At 43.1% G+C, this 20,066-nt stretch overlaps 1 protein-coding gene and 1 pseudogene across 14 annotated transcripts in view; both read right to left on the bottom strand.

Annotated features, from left to right (window-relative positions):
* Positions 1-20,066, bottom strand: part of WDR89 (WD repeat domain 89) — an 89,616-nt gene that overhangs the window by 30,645 nt on the left and 38,905 nt on the right. For 9 of the 13 annotated variants that reach the window (XM_050797896.1, XM_050797890.1, XM_050797898.1 and 6 more), the window contains one exon: positions 10,556-13,797. In XM_050797896.1, coding sequence (XP_050653853.1) covers positions 12,603-13,766 — 1,164 coding nt within the window. In that variant the 5' untranslated portion in view covers positions 13,767-13,797 and the 3' untranslated portion in view covers positions 10,556-12,602. Of the gene's footprint in view, positions 1-10,555; positions 13,798-17,104; positions 17,917-20,066 lie in introns of those variants that run through there. The other 4 variants (XR_007727437.1, XM_050797899.1, XM_050797891.1 and 1 more) reach the window with 3 other exon arrangements.
* On the bottom strand, positions 7,572-10,463 carry LOC126959024 (2-amino-3-ketobutyrate coenzyme A ligase, mitochondrial-like; annotated as a pseudogene). The gene has a single exon (XR_007727436.1). The product of XR_007727436.1 is annotated as a 2-amino-3-ketobutyrate coenzyme A ligase, mitochondrial-like (transcript).

The raw sequence follows: 20,066 nt of genomic DNA, 5'->3' as shown, positions 1-20,066 counted from the left end.
AGTAGAGACGGGGTTTCACCGTGTTAGCCAGGATGGTCTCAATCTCCTGACCTTGTGATCCTCCCGTCTCGGCCTCCCAAAGTGCTGGGATTACAGGCTTGAGCCACCGTGCCCGGCCGAACTTCAAGTTTTTTAAAGGAAGATAGGGTTTTCCAGTGATAAGTGATCAGATCTTTTTTTTTTTTTTTTTTTTCTGAGACAGAGTCTTGCTCTGTTGCCTAGGCTGGAGTCCAGTGGTGTGATCTCGGCTCACTGCAACCTCTGCCTCCCTGGTTCAAGTGATTCTCCTGCATCAGCCTCCCAAGTAGCTGGGACTACAGGTGCGTGCTGCCACTCCCGGCTAATTTTTGTATTTTTAGTAGAGACGGAGTTTCATCATGTTGGTCAGGCTGGTCTCCAACTCCTGACCTCGTGATAACGCCCGCCTCCACCTCCCAAAGTGCTGGGATTACAGGTGTGAGCCACTGCGCCTGGCCCTGATCAGATCTTTAAAGAGAAAACAAATTAATAGTATAGACTCATAAAAGTAGTATTGGAGAAGAGAAAAGAAGCAGACTGTAAGTAAATAGAAATAGCAACAAATACAAAAACAACAAATAATACCTAGGTGCCACTGTCCAATAGAATATGCAATCTAATAATTTCCACAGCTTAAGATCATGTTATCTTTTGTTTTTCTTTTTGGGACAGGGTCTGACTCGGTCACCCAGGCTGGAGTGCAGTGGCATGATCTCAGCTGCCTGTAACCTCTGCCTCCTGGGCTCAAGCCATCCTCCCACCTTAGTCTCCCAAGTAGCTGGGGCTACAGGTGTGCACCACCACGCCAGGCTAATTTTTGTGTGTATATATATCATATATATGTAATGTATATATTCTCATATATATATATATATAGAGAGAGAGAGAGATGGGGTTTTGCCGTTTTGCCCAGGCTGGTCTCAGACTCCTGGGGTCAAGCGATCTGCCTGCCTTCACCTCCCAAAGTGCTGGGATTACAGGCGTGAGCCACTGTGCCCCGCCAAGATAATGTTATCTACATTAGAGTTACCTTTAATTCTTGCTATTTTGTAGACCTTGTTTTCAGCTTCTTTCTGAATTTTCTCTTAGAGAGCAAGGGAGCAGTGATGCGCAGGTGTGTATACAGAAATGCAGGCTCACTAACTGGGCAAGGACATGAGCTTGTTGGGGCCACTTGAGACCAGTTGGGGAAAGAGTTTGAGGCTCAGTGGTAATTGTGGTGGTAGCTGGACTAACGCAGTGTTGAAAGTGAGTTCACAAGAGGTACAAGATTTTCTCCTGGTCGGGCACATTGGCTCACATCTGTAAACCAACACTTTGAGAGGCTGAAGCAGGAGGATCATTTGAGCCCAGGAGTTCGAGGCTGCAGTGAGCTGATTGTGCCACTGTACTCCAGCCTGGGCAACAGAATGAAACTCTGTCTTAAAAAAAAAAAAAAGAGAATCATAGGCAAAGAAATAGACCCTCTTCCACTGGATGTTGTTGAATGTGGATGTATCACTGGTACTGTTACAGTCATCTTAAGAACTTGAAGGTAACTAGCTGACAAGCTGAAGATTTGCAGAACAAAAAAAATGGAGAGCCGGGGCGGGGGGCCGGCGGGTGGCAGTCATCTGTAGCTCCAGCTACTTGGAAAGCTGAAGTGGGAAGATTCCCTGGGCCCAGGAGTTGAAGGCCAGCCTGGGCAACACAGTGAGACCCCATCTCCAAAAAAAGAAAAAAGGTAAGAATTTGGATTCTTGCTCACAACCAATCCTGGAAATGTCCCACTTCTGAACTTACGTGAGGTATTTTTTTTTGTTTTTTTGAGACAGAATCTCACTCTGTTGCCCAGGCTGGAGTGCAGCGGTATCATCTTGGCTCACTGCAACCTCCACCTCCCAGGTTCAAGTGATTCTCCTGCCTCAGCCTCCTCAGTAGCTGGAATTACAGGTGCCTGCCACCACACCAAACTAATTTTTGTACTTTTAGCAGAGATGGGCTTTCGCCATGTTGGGCAGGCTGGTCTCAAACTCCTGACCTCAGGTGATCCACCTGCCTCAGCTTCCCATAGTGCTGGGATTACAGGCATCAGTCACCGTGCCTCCCCGGAATTTTAAAATTTTATGTAGGAATGGGGTCTCACTATATTGCCCAGGCTGGTCGCGAACTCCTGAACTCAAGTGGTCCTCCTACTTCAGCCTCCCGAAGTGATGGGATTACAGAAGTGAGCCACTTAGTCTGGCCACATTTGTATGTTTGCTGTGTGCCTGTTACTAGCTCCCAAACACACCAATATCTATTCAAAGTGACTTTCTTTCCAAATTTATTTTCTTTCTCCTTCTGTCTTCCTCCCTTTTTCTTTCTTTCTTTCTTTTTTTTTTTTGGAGACAGAGTCTCACTACTGTGTTGCCGAAGCTGGAGTGCAGTGGCACCATCTCGGCTCACTGCAACCTTCGCCTCCCAGATTCAAGAGATTCTCCTGCCTCAACCTCCCGAGTAGCTGGGATTACAGGTGTGCACCACCACGCCCAGCTAATTTTTGTATTTTGAGCAGAGATGGGGTTTCATCATGTTGGCCAGACTGGTCTTGAACTCCCAACCTCAAATGACTGGCCCACCTCCCTCCCTTTTATTTCTATACCCACTCCCATTCCTTTCTCCCCCATGCCAGGTAACCATTCTATGGTGTTGATACATAAAATCGTTACGAGTTCTTGCATAAAGTGAATTGTTGGTTATAATATTTTAATTAATATAAATGGTTTTCCCCACACATGCATTCTTCCTGCTTTCACTGGGTACTATGTTTTATGATTGAGCCATATGGCTAAGTGTACATCTTGTCTCCGGTTTTTAACTATTGCTACTTCATTGTGTACGTTCACCACATTTTTACCTTTCTCCAGGTGTAGATATCCAGGTTGTCTCCGACCCCATGATGTCAAAAATAATTCCCAATAATGGATATTTATGAAAATCTCTTTGGGATATTACACCAAGCACAGCAATTACTAGGTCAGAGGGTACATGAACACTTAGGTATGTTCTTGCTCTCCAGAATAGGTACATCCATCTACACTTTTTTTTTTTTTTGAGACGGAGTCTCACTCTGTCGCCCAGGCTGGAGTGCAATGATCTCAGTTCACTGCAAGCCTCCCGGGTTCACGGCATTCTCCTGCCTCAGCCTCCTGAGTAGCTGGGACTACAGGTGCCTGCCACCACGCCCAGCTAATTTTTGTATTTTTTAAGTAGAGACAGTGTTTCACCATATTGGCCAGGCTGGTCTCAAACTCCTGACCTTGTGATTGGCCCACCTTGGCCTCTCGAAGTGCTGGGATTACAGGCGTGAGCCACCGTGCCTGGCTGTTTACACTTTCATCAGTGGTGCAAGTTGGGTTTCTTCAGGCCCACGTGCCTCCAACATTTGGTGTCATTCAATTTTACAATTTTTGTAACTCTAAATAGTATAAAGTGGCCATTTAAAATTTTCATTTCCTTATTTTATCTTTTGGGACAGGGTCTCGCTTTATTGCCCAGTCTGGCTTGCAGTGGCTCGATCATGGCTCACCACAGCCTCAACACCCTGGAATTAAGCAATTCTCTCACCGCAGCCTCCTGAGTAGCTGGGACTACAGACACGCACCACTATGTCCGGCTAATTTTTGTATTTTTTGTAGAGATGGGGTTTTAACACGTTGCCCAGGCTGGTCTTGAACTGAAGTAATCCACCCACCTTGGCCTCCTAAAGTGAAGGAATTATAGGCATGAGCCACCACACACAGCCTTTCCAACACTTTCTTCTATTACAGTTCTAACCTTTTGCCATTTAATATATCTGGAGTATAGCTTTGTGTTATGAAGGGATCTAACTTTGGCTGGGCACAGTGGCTCATGCCTGTAATCCTAGCATTTTGGAAGGCTGAGGCAGGTGGATCACCTGAGGTCAGGAGTTCAAGACCAGCCTGACCAACATGGTGAAACCCCATCTCTACTAAAAATACAAAAATTAGCTGGGCACGGTGGTAGGCACCTGTAATCCCAGTTACTCGGGAGGCTGAGGCAGGAGAATCGCTTGAACCCAGCAGGCAGAAGTTGCAGTGAGCCGAGACTGCAACATTGCACTCCAGCCTGGGCAGCAATTGCAAATTTCTGTCTCAAAAATCAGAAACAAAAACAAGAAAAAAAAATTAGCTGGGCGTGGTGGCAGACACCTATAAACCCAGCTATTCAGGAGGCTGAGGCAGGATAATTGCTTGAACCCAGTGGGAGTGGAGGTTGCAGTGAGCCGAGGTCACGCCACTTCACTCCAGCCTGGGTGCAAGAGCGAACCTCTGTCTCAAAAAAAAAAAAGAAAAGAAAAGAAAAGAAAAAAGACAAAGAAAAAGAAGAAGTGATCTAGTTTCATTTTTCTCTAGCAAGACCGTATCCTCAACTCCATCTAATAAAAACTCTTCCTTTTTCATGGTGTCATCTTTGTAAATATTAAGTTGCCATATATCCATGGGTTGTCTCTGGACTCTATTCATTTGCATTATTCTTAGGTCATGTCACAGTTTTTACTACTATGATTTCGTAGAACGTCTTAGTATCTTAGTATCTTAGTAGGGAAAATCATATCTTTTTTTCGGGGGATGGAGTTTCACTCGTCGCCCAGGCTGGAGTGCAATGGAGCAATCTTGGCTCACTGCAACCTCCACCTCCTAGGTTCAAGCAATTCTTCTGCCTCAGCCTCCCATGTAGCTGGGATTATGGGCGTGTGCCACCATGCCCAGCTAATTTTTGTATTTTTTAGTAGAAATAGGGTTTCACCATGTTGGTCAGGCTGGTCTCCACCTCCTGACCTCAGGTGATCCACCAGCCTCGGCCTACAAACTGCTGGGATTACAGGCGTGAGCCACTGTGCCTGGCCCTTCCATATAAATTTTAAAGTAAGCTTGAGTTCATCAAAAGATCCAACCGGAATTTTTATTGGGATTAATGTAATCTGCTTTTTCACATTAAATTTAGAATGTTCACTTTTATAATATTGCCATCTCATTGGAAGCAAAGAATGTTCCTTAGATTATTTTCTATGTCTTCATTAGAGTTTTAAAGCTTTCTTCAAATAGACCTTGTGTAACCTTGGTTAATTCCTTGATATTTTACATTTTTATACCTATTGTGAAATGATATGCTTTGGATTTTCATTGGCTGATCTGATTTATACTGGCGACCTTGCCGAGTCTCTTAGGAGTTAGAATAGTTTGTTGATGGTTGAATTTTTTAGGCAGATATCATTTGCAAAGGAGAGGTTTTGTTTTCGCTTCTCTTCCAATCCTTACATGCTATAATTGTTTTTCTTTCCTTATAGTATTAATCAGGATTCATACTACTATGATAGGCCTCTCCAGTGACTCGTGGTCTCAAAAGGAATGCATTGAATCTAACATTTCTCCACTAAATGTAATGTTTACTGTAGGTTTTGGTGTTTTGTTTTTGTTTTTTGTTTTTTTTTGAGACGGAGTCTTGCTCTGTCGCCCAGGCTGGAGTGCAGTGGCCGGATCTCAGCTCACTGCAAGCTCCGCCTCCCGGGTTCACGCCATTCTCCTGCCTCAGCCTCCGGAGTAGCTGGGACTACAGGCGCCCACCACCTCGCCCGGCTAGTTTTTTGTATTTTTTAGTAGAGACGGGGTTTCACCGTGTTCGCCAGGATGGTCTCGATCTCCTGACCTCGTGATCCGCCCGTCTTGGCCTCCCAAAGTGCTGGGATTACAGGCTTGAGCCACCCCGCCCGGCCCTTGGTTTTTGTTTTGAGACACAGTCTCACTCTGTCACCCAGGCTGGAGTGCAGTGGTGCCATCATGGCTCACTGTAGCCTCCCACCTGAGCCTCCCAAGTAACTGGGACTACAGGAACACACCACCACACCTGGCTAACTTTTTGTATATCTATTTTTAATTTTTGTAGAGATGGGATTTTGCCATGTTGCCTAGGCTGGTCTCAAATTCCTGGGCTGAAGCACTCTGCCTGCCTTGGCCTTCTGAAATGCTGGGATTACAGGTGTGAGCCAGCAGACCCAGTCCCTACTGTAGGTTTTTATTGTATAAACTTTCACCAGGTTTAAGTACTGTATTGCTAACTTAGCCAGGTGTGGTGGTGTCCCAGCTACTCAGGAGACTGAGGCAGGAGAACTGCTTGAATCCAGGAGGTAGAGGTTGCAGTGAGCCAAGATTGCACTCCAGTCTGGGCAACAGAACAAGACCCTGTCACACACACACACACACACACACACACTCTCTATTGCTAAGTTGATGTTTATATTTTTCATAAATAGTTGTGAAACTTTCCCATGTTTTTCTGTATCAATTAAGAAAATCTTGGCCAGGTGCAGTGGCTCACGCCTATAATCCCAGCACTTTCAGAAGCCGAGGTGGGTGGACCACCTGAGGTCAGGAGTTTAAGACCAGCCTGGCCAACATGGCGAAACCCCATCTCTACTAAAAATACAAAAAAAATTAGCTGGGTGTGGTGGTGGGTGCCTGTAATCCCAGCTACTTGGGAGGCTGAGGCAGAAGAATTGCATGAACCTGTAAGGCAGAGGTTGCAGTGAGCCCAGATTGAGCCATTGCACTCCAGCCTGAGCAAAAAGAGTGAAACTTGGTCTCAAAAACAAAAAGATAATCTTGATTTTTTTTTCCGTTTGTCCATCACTGTCATAGATTTTCCTATTTTGAGTCATGCTGGTATTCCTCAAAGTCTACTTGGTCATGTTTTTTCTTTTTAAAGATACCATTGAATTTGGTCACCAAATATTTTTAAATGTGAATACATATTGATAAGCAAAATGGAACTATTTTCATTTTTATCTGGTTTGGGATCAACATTACATTAGCTTTATAAGTTATTAAGATAGCTGCCCTGGCTTTTCTTTCCTATTTGGCATTTTTGTTTTGTTTTGTTTTTGGTAACAGCTTTTACTGAGATAGAATTCATTTATTTAAAGTGTACAATTCAATGGTTCCTAGTATATTCATAGTTGTATAACTATCACCACAGTCACTTTTAATACCCCCTCAAAGAAATCTCAAACCCTTTAGCTGTCACCCACCAATCATCCCATCCTTCCCCCTCCTCCCAGACCAAGGTAACCTCTGACACATGTTCTTTCCCTATAGATTTCACTATTTTGGCCATTTCATATAAAGGAAATGGTTCAATATATGGTCTTTTGTGGCTTTTACTTAGCATGTTTTCAGGATTCATCCAAGTTGTGGCATGTATCAATATCAGTATTTTGGGGCTGGGTGTGGTGACTCATGCCTGTAATCCCAGCACTTTGGGAGGCCGAGGCGGGTGGGTAATTTGAGGTCAGGAGTTTGAGAGCAGCTTGGCCAACCCGGTGAGACCCCATTTCTACTAAAAATACAACAATTAGCCAGGCGTAGTGGTGTGCACCTATAATCCCAGCTACTTGGAGCCTGAGGTAGGAGAATCGCTTGAACCTGGGAGGCAGATGTTTCAGTGAGCTGAGATCGTGCCACTGCACTCCAGCCTGGGCGACAGAGTGAGACTCTGTCTCAAAAAAAAAAAAAAAAAAAAAAAAAAAAAAAAGATTCATTCATTTTTATGGCTGAATAATATTCCACTGAATGGATATACCACATTGTTTGTTTTGTTGTTTTGTTTTTTTCACAGCCAATTTTCATACTGTTGTTTCACATTCTCACAGCCCTCAGCACATGCCACATCCCAGCCCAGCTCTGGGACTTTGGTTCAGGGCTCAGAGCCTCTGGTCTGGGCTGATCGAAAACCTCCTTTGATCCTGTGGCAGTAGGTGGACCTTGGCTCTGCTCGTCCCTACTCAGAGCTCAGGGCAGTGCCCCATGCAGCTGCCCCACTTCCACGAAGGCCTCCACGCGGCAGTCAATGTCTTCCTTATTGTGCACTGCTGAGATCTGTACCCAGATCCGGGCCTTGCCCTTGGAGACCACGGGGTAGCTGAACCCAATGACAAAGATGCCTCTCTTCAGCATGTCATCCGCCATGCAGGAGGTCAGCTGGGCATCACCCAGCATCACAGGGCGGATAGGGTGACTGGCTCCCGAGACAGTGAATCCAGCAGCTTCCATCTTACTACAGAACCACTGGGTCTTGGCAGCTGTAGAGTGGATGATGGTGTTGCTCTCCAGGAGCAGATTTAGGGCCTTGGAAAGGCAGCCAACAACAGTAGGTGGCAGACTGTTAGAGAAGAGGTAGGGCCGGGCGGCAGCAGGGACACCAGGGGCCCATGCCCTGTCGTGTACCCCCTGTTGCTCCACCCAGGGCCTTCCCCAGGGAGGAGTTGATGGTGACCTGGCCCATCACGTCCAACAGCTCATCTGTGCCCCCTCTTGTGGGTCCCTTCAGGAAGCCAGTGGCACGGCATTCATCCACAAAGACCAGGGCGCCATGTCTAGAGGAGAGGCGGCAGATCTCCTGTGGAGGTATGCTGTCGCCATCCATGAAAAAAGCCCTCCTGCAGCTTCTAGGTCGGCCACGTCCAGGTGGCGATAGCGGTTACTTGTGGGCCTTGCACAGGCAGATGCCGTGGATGATGGCGGCATAGTTCATCTCGTCCGACAGCACTGCGTCCTTAGAGGTCAGGAGGGCCTCAGAGGCCGGCATTGGCGTCACAACAACTGGAATAGAGGATGGCATCCTCCCGCTGGTGGAAGCGGGTTATTTTTGCTTCTACATTCTTGTGGATGCTTTGGGTTCCACGGACGAAGCAGACAGAGCTAAGGCCAGCTCCAAAGAGCCTTCAGACCCGCCTGAATCACCTCGGGGTGGCTGCTCAGGCCCAGGTAGTTGTTGGCACATAAGTTGAGGATTCCTCCGGAGACGCCGTCCACTCGGATGTGCGGCCCCTGACGGGACGTGATGACCCGCTCACTCTTCCAGGTGCCAGCTCCGCTGATCCCTTCCAGCTCCCCCTCCGGAATGCCGCGCAGCTGGGCCAGCGCTGACTGCGCGCCGCCCCGCAGGGCACTCCGGAGAGCTCCGCGCGCCAGGCGTTCCCAGCCCACATTGCTCCCACCTCGCCAGAGCGCGCCTGCCTGCCCGAAAGCCGTGCGCACTGCCCACATTGTTTATCCATTCATCTACTGATGAACACTTGGATTGTTTCCACCTTTTGGCTAGTATGAATGTTACTATGAACACTCATGTCCAAGTTATTGTGTGGACATATGTTTTCAATTCTTCTGGGCATATACCCAGGAATGGAATTGCCAGGTCAAATGGCAATCGTACAATTGCTTGAGGAACTTCTAGACTATTTTCAGCTCCACCATTGTACACCAGCAGTGTATAAACGTTCTAACTTCTCCACATCTTTAGAAGACACAATTTTTATTACTATTATAGCCACCTAATGGGTGTAAAGTGTTTCGGTTTGCATTTCTCTGCTAATGATATTGAGTATCTTTGCATTTCTCTGCCAATGATATTGAGTATCTTTGCATGCGCATACTGGCCATTTGTATACCTTCTTTGGAGAAATGTCTATTCAGATCCTTTGATCAATTTTAAAATTGGGTTGTCTTTTCAATATTGAGTTTTAAGATTTCTCCATAGTTCCTTATCTATGATTTGCCAACATTTTCTCTCATTCTATGGGTATTCTATGGGTTAATATTCTATGGGTTAGTAGTCTATGGGTTGGTACAATTACTTTTGTACCAACCTATCTTTCTGAGGGTCTCTTTTAATTGGTGAGTTAAATCCACTTATACTATTTACACTGTTCTCCACATGGTCAAATGCACTGGGTAACCTGTAAGTTGATTTTTCTCCCTGGACAGCTCCCTCCTGACATCCTCTGTCCTGCTCCAACCTGGACTGAATACTCTAGCACTGTAAAGCTGTTATCTTGCCACAATGCTGGGTTAGTTCCCTGATTTTTGCTATCTCTGCTCTTCCTTGATTTACTTCCTTAATTTCTGTGGAGTATATCCTTCAGCAGCCTTTGAAAAAAATGGCATGGAGAGTAAAGTTTGAGATTTTGTGCCTGCAATGTTTTTAACTTCATGCCTGAAGACAGCCTGATTGGTCATAGAATTACTGTTTCCTGGGTTTGGTCAATGAGAGTTTGGTTACAAATGGATACTTTGTTAGCTATATCAATTTGGTTTCTGAGGTTCAGAAAACTAGGAAATATTTATTTGACAAGGGATATCTCAAAAAATTTATCATCTGTTTACTGCATGAGTTTGGAGAGCTGGAAATTCAATAGGTAGGAATCTGTCCTCAGAACTCTGAAGGCATTGATCCACCATCTTTTGTCATCCAGATTTGCTAATGAGAAGTCTAACACAAATGTAAATCCGTTTCTAAGTGATTTTTTTTCTGGACATTTGCAGGATCTTCTATTTACTCTGGGGGTTCTGAAACTTCACAGTGCTATGCCTTGATGTGGATCTTTTTCATTCATTACACTTGACACTCTGCTATGCCTTTTAATCTAAAGATTGAAGTTCTGGAATAGCCACTGTATTAGTCCATTTTCACACTCTATAAAGAACTGCCCAAGACTGGGTAATTCATAAAGGAAAGAGGTTTAATTGACTAAGAGTTCAGCATGGCTGGGGAGGCCTCAGGAAACTTACAATCATGGAAGAAGGCAAAGGGGAAGCAAAGCACCATCTTCACAAGGCTTCAGGACAAACAGTGAGGAGTTAAGGGGGCAGAGCCCTTTATAAAACCATCAGATCTTGTGAGAACTCACCCACTATCACAAGAACAGCATAGGGGAAACCAACCCCAGGATCCAATCACCTCCCACCAGGTCTCTCCCTAGACACGTGGGGATTATGGGGATTACAATTCGAAATGAGATTTGGGTGAGGATGGCCGGGGGCGGTGGCTCATGCCTGTAATCTCAGCACTTTGGGAGACTAAGGCGGGCGGATCACAAGGTCCAGAGATCGAGGCTAGCCTGGCCAACACGGTGAAAACCCGTCTCTACTCAAAATACAAAAATTAGCTGGGTGTGGTGGCACGCGCCTGTAGTCCCAGCTACTCGGGACGCTGAGGCAGGAGAATCACCTGAATGCGGGAGGCAGAGGTTGCAGTGAGCCGAGATTGTGCCACTGCAGTCCAGCCTGGTGACAGAGAGACTCCATCTCAAAACAAAAACAAAAACAAATTTAGGTGAGGACACAGACAAACCATACCAGTCATTTATGTTATTTCTAATAACCCACTGCCTCCATTTCTACTTTAACTTTTTTCACTTTCTAAAACTGTTAGTCTGGTTTTAGACCCCTATATTTATCTTTTGTGGCTTTCATCTTTTCTCTTTGTCTCTTTCAGTTCCCCTTTCAGGAATATTTTCTCACCCGCATCTTCCAACACTATTAATTACTTTTGAATTTTAAATATTTTTAATTTTAAAAAGCCCTACTGTTTTGATACTGCTTCACTTCAAATTGTTTTATGAATGCGATTTCTCCAGATATCTTTCAAACTAATTCTTTCATTCACTACGTAGCACTGTCTTGTATTTTAAAGATTCTGAAAAACACAATTTTTTAACGCTTAGGTAGTGCTACATCAAAACATCAATGTACTGAAGATTTTAAGCAGCATGTGGCATCATCAGATGTTTTTGTTTCTTCCCCCTCATTTCCCCACCCCTACCAGATCTGTTTTTGATATTTAGCCTAGAAGTAGCAAGAAGGATGAACTAAAGCAGATTAGGGATCAAGCTGGTAATCCAGGTGAGAAATAATGAGTCTTCTCTAAGGTAATAGTGGTGAGGTAAAGGCAAAAGGATAGCTGACAAACATTAGGAGGTGAAATGGCAGGACTTGGTGAAAAACTGGTTAGGAAAAGAGGGAAGAGAAAAGTCCAGGTTATCCTCAAATTTATGGTTTGGACAACAGGAAGAATAGGAATTTCTCCAAGTTGAGTCCTATTATAAACATTTTCAGTTTTGTATTTCACTTTGAGTCTCAATCTACCAAGATAACTTCCTTTCAATCAGCAAAACACCTGTTTACTACTTACTAACAATATTAAAGATGCAAATATTTACTAAACATATTTTTGTCATTTTACATACATGGCTATCATTTTATTTCTAAAAAAGTTTAATTCTATTTACTCATTAAAATACTTACATTTAAATACTCCAACATAATACATTAGGTGTATTAAATATAGAGATGCTCCTCAAATGAAGAATATAGTCTGATCTGGTTTTATACACAATAACGACAATTTAAAATGTAAAAAACTGGGCTTAAAAAATGCAGCCAACCACCTGTTTTACTAAGTTTTACCAGGTATCTCCTTCTAAAAATTCCTTATCAGAGCTATTTCTTTAAACCCAACATTTACTACATTAACAGATGGGTTCTTTAAATGAGAAATTTTACTTTCAACTCACTGATTTTATACTTAGAGGCTTTAAAATTTTTTAGAATATGTGAAGACCGGAATTAAACCATTCTCCCCGTATTTTTCCTGGACTGTTTGCTGACTGCTTGTTTTTACATAAAGCTTTAAACATGTCTACCATGGGTAGTAAACAAAAAGGACTACTTGAAACTATAAAACCTACCAAAGTGCCAAATGCATTATCACTGCTTTTTCCTTCTTTTATAAGAATCATTACTATGAACTCGTACTCGTTGGTGCACAGAAGATGCTATTTTCATGCTCTCTTTCTTAGTAAAGGTCTTCTCTATAGCTCCAGGTTTCCAAAGTAACAACTGTGCATCTTCTCCTCCAGTCAACAAAGAATCATCTTGCACATTCCAACAGAAAGAACGGACTGTAGCAGCATGCCCTCCCTGAAGGCTAGTCACATGAGTCAGTCCTGACGTGCTGCAGTTCATCAAGTGAATCCTTCCTGTGTTTGTTCCTCCAATAACATGCAATGTGTCTGTCTTTTCATGGTACAGGCCACCAATCAAATAGTCCAAAGAATCTTCTTTCATGTTAACTGCCTCTCTGACATCCTGGATGTTCAAACGTGTAACTGGTTCATCAGTATCCAGATGATTAAGATCCCACCAATAAAATCCTTCATCATGTGTCATGCAGTAAATCTGTTTATAACCTTTCCCAGACCAACCAATACAGCTTACTGATGAAATTGAGTTACAGGTTGTAACCAGTGCATCCTCCTCATTATCAACATTAATATCAAATACATTTACCAGGCCATCAGATGAACCTGAGACTACCATGTTGGGATTGCTGGGATGGAAACGTACTTGAGTGACATCATCACTATGTGTCTCTGAATATGCACCAAGTGGGTCTTTAGTTGTAGATAAATCCTGAGAATTCATCCTTGCATCCCAAAACACCAACAATGCATCATCATCAACTTTTTCTGTACCAGCACAAATAATATGATCATTACAATTAATATCAAAACTGATAAAAATATTGGAAGGGTAACCCTTGAAGAGCTGAACAGGTTTTTCTCTGGCTACTCGAGCATCCCAACATTTCACAGTGCCATCAGTACATGCTGAATATACACTATCACAGGAATTTGCAAATCTGACTCCATTAAGAAGTCCAGGATATCCACTAAATTCTCGTAGTACATTTAACCTTTCTTTATCATATATTCTGATTGATCCATTAGAACATAAAACAGCAGCCACATTTTCTGTTCCTGCTTGGACAGTCTTTGATGTGTCTATACCAAGAAGGTAAGTGGGCTCTTTGGTTCCTGAGGAAGATTTAACAATGTGCAGATTAGCAAACTGTTCCTCAATCTTTTCCATATCAACAGCAGCATCCAAGGGTAGTAAAACTCTGTAAAATAAATAAATAAATAAATAAAAATAAAAATTAATGCTTAACAATGGAGATACATAAAAAATTTTAACCTGAAGTTTCTCTAAAATTGCAAATAAATCAAGAACATTTTCCTCTGAGGGCTGGCATGAATCAATCAATCAATAGAAATGTATTCTAATACTATAATCGTTTCTTTACTATGATGTAACTAAAACTCAGTTGCCTTCTAATTCAATCACTCTTTTATACTGAATTTACTGCCAGGAGTGGTGGCTCACACCTGTAATTTCAGCACTTTGGGAGGCGAAGGCAGGAGGACTGCTTGAGGCCAGGCATTAGACACCAGCCTGAACAACAAGGTAAGACCCCCGTCTCTTCAAAAAATAAATTAGCAGGGCATGGTGGCCTATGCCTGTAGTCCTAGCTACTCAGGAGGCTGAGGTAGGAGGATTGCTTGAGACCAGGAAGTTGAGACTACAGTGATCCATGATCATGTCACTGTCCTCTAGCCTGGGGAATGAAGTGAGACCCTGTCTCAAAAAAAAAAAAAAAAAAAAAATGCTGAATTTACTATATATATTTTATGCTAGTAAGAGAATAAAAAGCATGTGCAAACACCACCCAGCAATTCTTTTTAGCTCAAACCCAATTAGTGGTTCTACTCAAGTCATCCTCAGCATTGGCAAGGATCTCCACTTTGGAATAATCTTCTCCTGGCCCCAGCTGCCTTACACAACTTTAGAATTTAAACATAGATATGTGGGGGGGGCGGGGAAAGGTTTCCCAAAAAAATTCATGCCTTAATCCCTGGAACCTGTGAATATGGTTACAAAGGAAAACTGAAGTTGCACATGGAATTAAGGTTGCTAATCAGCCTAATTTAAGGCTAACCTTAAAATAGGGAGATTATCCTCGATTATCTATTATCCCCCTGGCCCAATATGGTAACAAGTGTCTTTAAAAGTGGAAGAGGGAGGCAGAAGAGTCAGAGGAAGAGGTTCCCATAGAAGGCAAAGACACAGAGAGATACAATGTTGCTGGTTTTGAAGACAGAGGCTGAGGGTGGCCTCTAGAAACTAAAAAGAAAAGATTTTCCTCTAAGCCTCCAAATGGAAATGCAGTCCTGTTGACATCTTAATTTTAATTAAGCCCAGTGACATCCATTTTGGACTTCAGACCTCCAGAACTGTAAGATAATAAACTTATGTTATTTAAACAACTAAGTTTGCAGTAATTTGTTATAGCAGCAATAGGAAACAAATACAACAGAGGTTCCCAGTATAGAATCCCGGAGAAGTGCTTCTAAGGCAGTAGCAGCTTGCCATGGTAGAATTGGGATTTGATCCTAGGTATTCTGGCTTCAGGCTTCACACACGGTGCTCTACACCACCATACTAGACTGCCTCTCCAGGGTGGGCTGTATGTAGGACAAGTTCAAGGTCAGAAAAACATGCATGCCTAGTAACACTATCATAAATCCTTCTATTGTGCTTTCTCATCAATGAATATTCTTTCTAGCCTGTGTAACAAATTCATTTTCATTCTTAAGACGAAATGTTTTTTCTGTTGCTTTGGTGATATCTTCTTAAGCATCTGTCTTTTCATCTTTAAAAGGAGAAATGAGTACTAACTCAAGAACTGTTAGGAAGTTTAATGCATGGCATGTGTTCTGCACAACGTCTGGCATATCATAGTACATACACAATAGATGTAATAGGCCAGGCGTGGTGGCTCATGCCTGTAATCCCAACACTTCTGGAGGCCGAGGCAGGGATCACTTGAGGTCAGGAGTTCGAGACCAGTCTGTCCAACATGGTAAAATTCCGTCTCTACTAAAAATACAAAAATTAGCTGGGCGTTGTGGCACACACCTGTAATCCAGCTACTCGGGAGGCTGAGGCAGGAGAACTGCTTTAGGCAGAGGTTGCAGTGGGCCAAGGTCATACCACTGCACTCCAGCCTGAGCAACAGAGCGAGAATCTGACTAAAAAAAAGAAAAAAAAAGATAGCTGGACACGGTAGCTCACACCTATAATCCCAGCACTTTGGGAGGCCGACATGGGCAGATCACCTGAGGTCGGGAGTTTGAGACCAGCCTGACTAGCCAGGTGTTGTGGCACATGCTGTAATTCCAGCTACTTGGGAGGCTGAGGCAGGAGAATCACTTGAACCCAGGAGGCAGAGGTTGCAGTGATCCAAGATCGCACCATTGCACTCTAGCCTGGGCAACAAGAGTGAAACTCCATCTCAAAAAAAAAAAAAAAAAAAAGATGTACTTTAGTAAGTTGGATTTGGGTTTATTATTATTATTATTATTATTTTTTTTTTTATATTTTTAGTGGAGATGGGTTTCATCGTATTAGCCAGGATGGTCTCGATCTCCGGACTTCGTGATCCGCCCGCCTTGGCCTCCCAAAGTGAGCCACCATGCCTGGCCTGGATTTGGGTTTAAAATAGAAATAGAAATAAAATAGAAATAAGCATTCCCCCTAACTTTTAATTTTCAACATTTATTTTTACTTATTTTTTTCCTTTGGAGATGGCATCACAGCTCATTAATTTTCAACATTTATAAGTGCACACACACAAAAAGCTCCAATGCACAGACACAGTTCACCCTCTAGGTTCACTGTTAACTTCTTGCCACATTTGCTTTCTCTCTATATACATACACGCACACACACACACACACCCCCCACTGCTTTTTAAAAATGAACCCTTTGATGAGAGTTAGCTGCAGACAAAATATCACTCCATTCCTAAATACTTCACCATAACAGCATCTCTCCAACCTTCTGTTTTTCATGTCATGGAATTTTTTGAATATCCTATTCTCCAACAACTTTCATCCAAAGAGTTCAGGATCTATTGATTGTTCTTGCCTGAATCAATGATTATGCTAGAATCTGCAAAACAGTCATTTTCTAATTCTATCATTCTTTCTACCTCAGCAGGCATTCTTCTAAAAACAAGAGCTTTTTTCCTTTCTCTATTTCTTTGACTAGAAAATCATGATTCTTAAAAATTGTGTATCACAATCTATTGCTTTGTTGCTTTTTGATGCTCAAAGTGTCTGGACTTGGCCATTAAGACCCTTCAAGCCAGCTTCTGTAGCCTTTTGACAGGACCCCATCAGTCTGTAAACCCTACATGAGAAACTCCATGGAAGCATTAGGTAGCTCTAAAAATGGTGTGCTTCCCTCAACTTAAGTATTCAGACATGAAATGACCATTTTCCAGTAATGCTGGGGTAGTCACCTCCACAGCTGCTGAGGTAACTAGAACAGTTCTGTGGTTTTCCCGCCAGATGAAATGGCCTTACCTTGACCACGTCAGGTTTGCTCCTGCCTCAGGACTGCAGCAACAGCTGTTTGCCTGGAGTATTCTTTTTTTTTTTTTTTTTTTTTTTTTTGAGGTGGAGTCTCGCTCTGTCACCCAGGCTGGAATGCAGTGGTACGATCTCCACTCACTGCAAGCCCCGCCTCCTGGGTTCACACCATTCTTCTGCCTCAGCCTCCTGAGTAGCTATGACTACTGGTGCCCGCCACCACACCCAACTATTTTTTTTTTGTATTTTTAGTAGAGACGGAGTTGCCCTGTGTTAGCTAGGATGGTCTCGATCTCCTGACCTTTTGATCTGCCTGCCTCGGCTTCCAAAGTGCTAGGATTACAGGCGTGAGCCACCGCGCCCGGCCTGCCTAGAGTATTCTTTCCCTGCATGTCTGCATGAGTGACTCCTTCCTGTTATCCAGGTCTCAGCATATGTCACCTGTCCAGAGAGAGTCTCTCCCCCACCAATCAACGTGAAGAAGTCCCTGGTCATTTCCTATCACATCCTTATCCTGTTTCATTAAAAATTAAAAATGCTGGCCAGGTGCAGTGGCTCATTCCTGTAATCCCAGCACGTTGGGAAGGCAGGGCAGGCAGATTGCTTGAGCCCAGGAGTTCGAGACCAGCCTGGGCAACAAGGCTAAACCCCATCTCTACAAAAAATCCAAAAATGAGTTGGGTGTGGTAGTGTGCGCCTGTAGTCCCAGCTACTCAGGAGGATTGCTCGAGCTCGGGAGGTGGCGGTTGCAATGAGCCAAGATCATGCCACTGCACTCCAGCCAGGACAACAGGGTAAGACTCTGTCTCAAAAAAAAAAAAAAAGACAAAATTTAAAATGTTTAATTATGAAGTATTTCAAATGTACAAAGGTGTAGAAAAAAGTATAACAGACACCCAAATATGTACCACCAATACTTAACAAATATTAATACAACAAATATTAATACTTTTTACTCTATCTGCCTCAGTTTAACAAAATGGAACATTACAGACACAAGTAAAACACTTCACTCCAATAATTAAGAATTTAGAATAATGGCACCACATTTACGTGTATCTTTCTTGCAATTTGCTCTTTTCACTCAATATAATTTTTAAAAAGTCCTGTTTTAGTGGTGAACGTATTACCTGACTCTTTCTTGCTTATTGGTTAATAAGTGGTTGCTGAATACATTAATGCGTAATTGATTCAACTTTCACACATTAAAATCACCACATAAGGACGCTGTGGTCAACGACAGACATTTATGACAGTTAAGATTATAATGGAGGCCAGGTGTGGTAACCCATGTGTGTAATCCCAGCAATTTGGGAGGCCAAGGCGGGCAGATCACTTTAGCCTAGGAGTTTGAAACCAGCCTGAGCAACACAACGAAACCCCGTCTCTATACAAAAAATACAAAAATTAGCCAGGCATGGTGGTGCATGCCTGTAGTCCCATCTACTCGGGAGGCTGAGGCAGGGGAATGCTTGAGCCCGGGAGGTTGAGGCTGCAGGGAGCTGCTGTGATTGCACCACTGCACTCCAGCCTTGGCGACAGAGCAAGACTCTCTCTCACTCTCTCTATATATATGAGCTGAGAAAGTTCCATCATCTAATTGTGGTCCCTGCAAATTCATGGCACAATGCATTACTCATGTGTCTGTGGTGATGCGGGTATAAAGAAACCTACTGCATTGCCAGTCATATAAAAGTATTGCACATACAATTATGTACAGTACATAACACTTCATAAAGACAATAAAGGACTATGTTAAGGGTTTATGTTACTGGTTTAAAAGTCCAATACTATACTTTCTTTTTTTGAGACGGAGTTTTGCTCTGTCAACCAGGTTGGAGTGCAGTGGCACTATCTTAGCTCACTGCGACCTCTGCCAAAATGCCCAGCTAATTTTTGCATTTTTAGTAGAGACAGGGTTTCACCATGTTGGCCAGGCTGATATCGAACTCCTGATCTCAGGTGATCCACCCACCTCAGTCTCCGAAAGTGCTGGGATTACAGGCGTGAGCCACCATGCCCGGCAAGCCTATACCTTCAATCGTTATTTTAGAGTGTACTTTCTCTACTTATTAAAAGGAAGTTAACTGTAAAACAGCCTCAGGCAAGTCTTTCAAAGGGTATTCCAGAAGGCACTGTTCTCATAGAAGATGACAACTCCATGTGTTATTGCTCCTAAAAACCTTCCAGTGGGACAAGACATGGAGCAGAAGACCACAAAATTGATGATCCTGACCCTGTGTAGGCCTAGGCTAATGTACATGTTTGTCTTTTTTTTTTTGTTTTTTTTTGAGGCAGGGTCTTATTCCATCACCCAGTGCAGTAGTGCCATCATGGCTCCCTGCAGCCTCAACCTCCCAGGCTCAGGCCACCACATCCAGCTAATTTTTTTGTATTTTTGGTAGAGACAGGGTCTCACTATTTTGACCAAGCTGGTCTCAAACTTCTGGGCTCAAGCAGTCTTCCTTCCTCAGCCTCCCAAAGTGGTGAGACTAGAGGCATGAGCCACTGCCCCCAGCCTGTGTCTTAATTTTTAATAAAAGAGTTTTAAAAGTAAAATTAAAAAATAAAATAAAAATTAAAGTAGAAACAGGCTTATGGAATAAGGATATATGAAGAAAATATTTTTGTACAGCTGTACCATGTGTTTGTGTTTTAAGCTAAGCATTATTACAAAAGAGGATAAAGTTAGTATCACGATGAGTGCTCTCTACAGGTATACCATTTGTTATCATTTATACCATAATTTTATTATACCTTTTTATGTTTAGATATACAAGTACTTATCATTGTGTTATAACTGTTTACAGTATTCAGTAGAGTAAAACGCTGCACAGTGTAGTACAGGTCATACTGTATAGCCCAAGTATGTAGTAGGCTACACTATCTAGGTTGGGTAAGTACAGTACACTGCATGATGTTCACAGGATGAAACTGCCTAATGACCCATTTCTCA

The sequence above is a fragment of the Macaca thibetana genome, chromosome 7, assembly GCF_024542745.1.
Source record: "Macaca thibetana thibetana isolate TM-01 chromosome 7, ASM2454274v1, whole genome shotgun sequence".
Lineage (NCBI taxonomy): Eukaryota > Metazoa > Chordata > Mammalia > Primates > Cercopithecidae > Macaca > Macaca thibetana.
Note: the sequence above shows the minus strand (reverse complement) of the source record. Positions and strands in the feature narration are given on the sequence as shown.